Source organism: Arachis hypogaea, chromosome 15, assembly GCF_003086295.3.
Source record: "Arachis hypogaea cultivar Tifrunner chromosome 15, arahy.Tifrunner.gnm2.J5K5, whole genome shotgun sequence".
In the NCBI taxonomy this organism is placed as follows: Eukaryota; Viridiplantae; Streptophyta; class Magnoliopsida; order Fabales; family Fabaceae; genus Arachis; species Arachis hypogaea.
The window spans coordinates 145,904,276-145,910,092 of NC_092050.1; the positions used below are offsets into that span (position 1 = coordinate 145,904,276).

Genomic DNA, 5,817 nt, shown 5'->3' on the forward strand with positions numbered 1-5,817 from the left:
TCATATAGAGATGATCGGTATTTGGCATCCAATAATTGGACCCATAGCTTGTTTGGCTGCTGGAAAAAAGTCCAAACTAGCTTCCCAAGAAGAGCAATATTTACACAATAAGGATCTCTAATCCCCAAACCTCCATATTTTTTTGGAGTAACCAGTACCTTCCAACTAACAAGATTCAATCCTCTTCCATCAACTTGTCCTTTCCAAAGAAAATTCCTCATCATAGACTCCAATTTACTAATGATTCCTTTGGGAAAAATAGAGACCTGCATCTGGTACGTGGGAATAGCAGCGGCAACAGAATTAACCAAGCAGAGTCTACCAGCCCGATTGAGTAAACTCCCTTTCCAGCTTGCTAGCCTACTCCGAATCTTATCCAGGACACCATTGAAAGCTGAACGAGTCACTCTAGAATGGCTAAGGGTAACTCCAAGATACTTGCCCAAATCCTGGACAAATCTGATAGAGGATACCCCAGTGAAAACCTCTTTCCTTGTTGCAGAGACATTCTTGGAGCAAAGCGCTTTAGACTTCTCCACATTAATCTTCATCCCAGATGCTTTGCAAAAAGTCTCTAAAACCAACATCACATTTTGCACTTGTCTTTTTGTAGCTTTACAGAATAGAAGCAAGTCATCCGCAAACATTAAATGGGATATTCTTGGTCCCCCTCTAGAAATAGCAACCGGCTCCCACAAGCCCAAATCAACCTGATGACTAATAAAGCATGCCAGTCGCTCCATACACAACACAAAAAGATAGGGTGTGATTAATTTGATGGTTTAAGGTTTATTTTATAATTTTAAAATCAAATTTTTGAATTTTGAATAATTTGATTTTTAGATATATATTTAAATTATAATATATTAATAATTAAATATATTAAATATGAAACAGAAATTTAAAATTTAAATTTTAAATTTCAGTTTTTTTTAGATTATATTTTGAATGTGTATTTAATTTTAAAAAGACAGTAAATCTATTCATAATTTTTAGATGTATTTGTTTTAATTTTTTTAAATTATTGTAATAAAAAGCTAAATATTATACCATTTTTAAAAGATACCTAATTAAATTATTTTTAATTTACCAAATACAAAACAAAATAATTATACTCTTTAAAAAATTTTACCAAACAAAACCTAAATCACTAAACAAAATGGCTAGAAACCTTATGAGTTTCTCCCGTGAATTCTCTATCACAAAACCAAATAAAATGCTAGAAATCATTTTTACAACTTTCACACTTAACATGAATAATCAATTTAACTAAGTCTATACTTCTAATCAATGAAATTTTTTACAACTTTTTAGAGTTTTAAAACGCTTGAAGAAACCACATCACTCTGCTGGTGATAAAGTCAACAGTTTAGTCTGATTTAAGATAAAAATCAATTATCAAATTAATTACTTAACTACAAAAAAATATGTATACATTTTTTTTTGAGTAGTATCTATAAGATTTTGAAAGCCTTTTAAATGTACCGAAAATATCGATATTCTAATTGTTTTAACTGTTAATCTAAATTATAAAAAATATATATAATATATATTAATTGAAATCAATAATTGGAACGTCGGTATTCTTGATACACTTAAAATTTTTCCTTAAGATTTTAGCTTATTTTTGGTAACTTAAAAACATCTTAAGGCCCAAAACAGGTAGAAGAAGGGAAGCTGCGAAACGCTGCGTTTCGCGTTTTCTTCTCCCTCCAGCATAGGTTTTTGCAGAGTATTCTACACCTGCATATTCACTTCTTCACAAAATTACCGATCACCACGTTTCTTCTTCCACCAAAATCTCGCCCTATTGCGATACGATCTCAGCAGTTACGAATTTGAGGTATCAATCGATCCTCTGGCGATAATTTGCTTTCTGAACCCCGCCATTGTTATAGCAGATTTGGGTATTAAGCAATGGCAAGGGCAAGAGACAGAACCGAGGATTTCAAAGATGCTGTTCGACACAGTGCACGATCTTTGGGGTATGATGAGGTATAAGCTTCACTTCCACCTCAATTCGTTTTTTCCCTCTTCCGAAATTCCACCTTATTACTTCTCATTACGATTTTTAAATGTTTTTTTCCCTAATTAACTAAGCTTTGTTGGATCATAGCAATTTCGATTGAGTTTGAATATTATGTCTGTGTTTGGTTGTTGACATTTCTTGTGCAATGTGATTTGGTAGGCTAAGTTGGCGTCAGTTATGGCATCTTTCATTATTCATAAACCTCCACAAAGGTCGCCGTTTTCAAAAGCTGCACTGAAGACGGTATACTCAGCTTGATATTGACCATTTTGACCGAAATTTCAGTTACCGGATAACCAGTAATTCTTCTATTTTGTGTTGTTTTTGTTGGTTTTTTTTTTTTTTTTTTTGGCTATATATATATAGCTCGAGAGTATTGGAGAACTAGAAGAATTTTTGTCAAAGCATAGAAAGGACTATATGGATTTGCACCGCACAACTGAAAAGGAGCGAGATAGTATTGAACATGAAGTAAGCTTTCTGACACTTTAGTTTTGATCTTATTGTAGCATCTTCAATTCTTTATTTTTTCCACCCTTAAGAAGAAAATGAAAGTATTGACTGGTCCTGCTTTGTTGATTAATTGGCATCTAAGTAATTTTATATATATTACTAAGTGACATTGATGTTGTAAAACTTTCTAACGATGATATATAGTTTAGAAGTTCGTTATTATCAGGCATTTATCAGGAATAAAAAGTTTATTTTCCTATGCAGTGTCGTTGTCAATGTAAATTATTACTAGATCGGGGTCCTTAGGTGTGCATTATCTTATGCCTTGATTACTTTTTCAATCACATTAGTATTCTTTTCTTGACTTCCATTTGGTTGGTTATCATAGACTAGTAAGAAGTTAAAGGTGGGCATAGTGCTGGGTTTTGTATCTTCTGTTCTTTTGTTGCAGATGTGTTGTACATTTCTCTCACAGCAATATATAAGCAGAGCTCATTATTAAGCCTTTAGTTCAATTTGAACTGTTGAACGTATTTACATTATACATTTAACTAAGTAGAATGTGTCTCTTACTAGGTTGATGTTTGTGGTATTAAGTATTTGACTAAACACAATTGTCTGCCCATGGATTTGTTTGCTTCACCTACTTGCATATCATTATTCCTTCCTTTAAGCCTTCAATCTTTACAGATCATATGAAGTGTTATATATTTTGTATCGAAATTAGAGATGCATGCCCGAAAAGTTGCTTAGAATTTTTCTTATGCTTTCATTTTATAATTACTTTTGTGCAGGTTAGTGTTTTTGTTAAAACTTGTCAGGAACAAATTGATATTCTCAAAAATAGTATAAATCAAGAAGAGGAAACATCAAAAGGATGGCTTGGCATTACAACGTCAAAGGCTAATGCTGACACCATTGCCCACAAACATGGGGTGGTATGGACTTGTTCTTGTCTGATAATATTCAATTACTAGTTACATATGTTAGTTACACAATTCTATCAGTTTCCATCACCTTAGATGAAAAAAAGAAGAGAAAGAAAATTTAGCTATTTATCCATGTTGGTGATAAGACCATCAGATTAGAACTACTTAATTCATGCGGAATACTATTACTATTGTGTTCCTCTGTAAGCCACTGGATAAAAATTGGACTCCACTTAAGCTTTCCTTTTAACAAACAATCTAGATTTCAACACTGATTCCTGCTTCCTCACATGGGCTCTGAGAAAATCATGGTCCCTTTATACACATGCTTGATAATTTTATCATATTGAACCTAAAGTTATCATGATTCGAGATGGCTGTTTTTTTTTTTTTTGGTTTCACTGTAGACATGATATATAATAGGGTGCAATGGCATTGTTTGATCCATGTAGCCAACGTCACCTAGTGGGATAAGACTTTGTTGTTGTTGTTGTTGTTTTTATTTTTTGCTGCAAATAATTGATTGGTTACTTTTCTAGGTTCTAATCTTAAGTGAGAAACTCCATTCAGTTTCAGCTCAGTTTGATAAGCTTAGAGCTGTTCGTTTCCAAGATGCCATTAATCGAGCAATGCCACGAAGAAAACTTAATCGCCTAACCAAGAAAGATTCTATAGAAACCCCTAAATCAGATGACATGGAGCTCAGAGAACCTAGTGAATTACACAATGAGCCTCTAAGAGTCCAACAACAGCTATTGGATGATGAAACACGCACACTTCAGGTGATTCAATTCTGTTTTGTTAAGAGTTTGTATAAGACTTAATTCTGTCTACATTTGATTATTATAACCAACATGTTGCCAATTTTCCTTTGCCTGTAGGTGGAATTGTCCAATCTTCTAGATACAGTTCAAGAAACTGAAACTAAGATGGTGGAAATGTCTGCATTAAATCACCTCGTATCTACACACGTTTTGCAACAAGCTCAGCAAATTGAGCATCTGTATGAGCAGGTAAGATAATTCATGCTCTTCACCTCAGATTTTTGCCTCTATTTTCTTTGTGGTTGTTATATAATACAGGTACCTATCTTTATATTTTGTCAAGCAATGATCAGAGTCAACCACATTTTTTTTCCTGAATTAACTAGTTACTTAATATCTACACAATGTTGCTTAAAAAGTTTTAGGTATTGTTTTCCTCTTTTGGAATTTTAGCTTGCATACACTGGGTGGTTTGCAGCACTAAGAAATTAAGGGCAAAGGTGGGGATAATTACAGTATAATAACAGCGGAAAGAAAATGGTTATTGATTCAAATTTAAAGCAAAAAATCTACAAAATTCGTTTATGTAGCAATCATTAAATAGGCACACCCCGCTAAGTAATCCTAATTTCCATCTATTTGTAGCTGCTTGTTTGATATCCAATATGTGCAATTGTCATATGCTGCTGCTGCTCTTTTGCAGGCTGTTGAAGCTACTAAGAATGTTGAACTTGGCAACAAAGAACTTTCCCAAGCCATTCAGCGGAATAGCAGCAGCAGAACATTTCTTATACTTTTTCTATTTGTGCTTACATTTTCAGTTCTCTTTCTTGATTGGTACAGTTAAATGTTCACAGGGTAAGTGTAACTATGTTACAGTGCATTCTCTTTCCCCACTACCATTATTCCTTATTATTGTGGATATCTGTGTTTTCCCACCATATAGGCCATTTTATTGTTACTTATTTTTGTTTTTTTACATCAAACCGACACATGTCTTTACACTGTTGGGTTGTGCACACTGCATCCAACAGTTGACTAGTTGAGACACTTGTGTAGATACACAGTGCTTAACAAGTATACACATTTTCTCAAATATACTTGACAGAGCGAAATGTCGTTACACAGTGCTCAATTTGAGCAATCAATTTTAGTGTGGGCAAGAGAGTATGAAGTGTATGAAGTGAAAGATTCAAGATACTTGGGCCTTTTAAAAAGATTTAGTCTTGGTTATACCCTGGGATTGTCACATTCCTTTGTGAGTGTAGTATTGTTGGAGGATCTTTCCTTCCATGATAATTGAATTGAAGGGTTGAGTTTTAAACTTTTAACTACTACTAATGACTCGACTTTGATTAAAATAATCAAAAAAATAAAAAATTATCTATTTGACATCTGAAAATAATTAACATGAATAAAGCACTCGGCGTATATAAATTAAAGACTTTCATCGTCGTATCTGTTAATTATCTATTGGAAATATTTAAAAGACAATAAAAATCAATCTAAATCAGTTTAAAGTTGTTTTATTTTATATTTATTAATTATTTTTAAAATAAATACATAAAATTATAAATATTAAATTAAATAAAATAATTTTAGATTATTGTCTTGTTAATGCAATTTTTTTTCTGCCCTCGTC

The 5,817-nt window shown here is 32.8% G+C and overlaps 1 protein-coding gene across 1 annotated transcript; it reads left to right on the forward strand.

Annotated features, from left to right (window-relative positions):
* Positions 1–1,618: 1,618 nt before the first annotated feature.
* LOC112751134 (syntaxin-81) lies at positions 1,619–5,140 on the forward strand. The gene is made up of 7 exons (XM_025800186.2): positions 1,619–1,995; positions 2,189–2,272; positions 2,396–2,500; positions 3,277–3,420; positions 3,951–4,193; positions 4,293–4,424; positions 4,879–5,140. The coding sequence occupies exons 1-7, from the start codon at positions 1,918–1,920 to the stop codon at positions 5,020–5,022; spliced, it is 930 nt and encodes a 309-aa protein (XP_025655971.1). The 5' UTR covers positions 1,619–1,917; the 3' UTR covers positions 5,023–5,140.
* Positions 5,141–5,817: the final 677 nt, after the last annotated feature.

What these genes read in the sequence shown, in the direction of transcription:
- LOC112751134 (XM_025800186.2), top strand. Translation starts at nt 1,918, where the DNA reads ATGGCAAGGGCAAGAGACAGAACCGAGGATTTCAAAGATGCTGTTCGA. An exon ending in GAGATAGTATTGAACATGAA is followed by an intron (nt 2,501 to 3,276) that starts GTAAGCTTTCTG and finishes ACTTTTGTGCAG; the next exon opens with GTTAGTGTTTTTGTTAAAAC. An exon ending in TTGAGCATCTGTATGAGCAG is followed by an intron (nt 4,425 to 4,878) that starts GTAAGATAATTC and finishes GCTCTTTTGCAG; the next exon opens with GCTGTTGAAGCTACTAAGAA.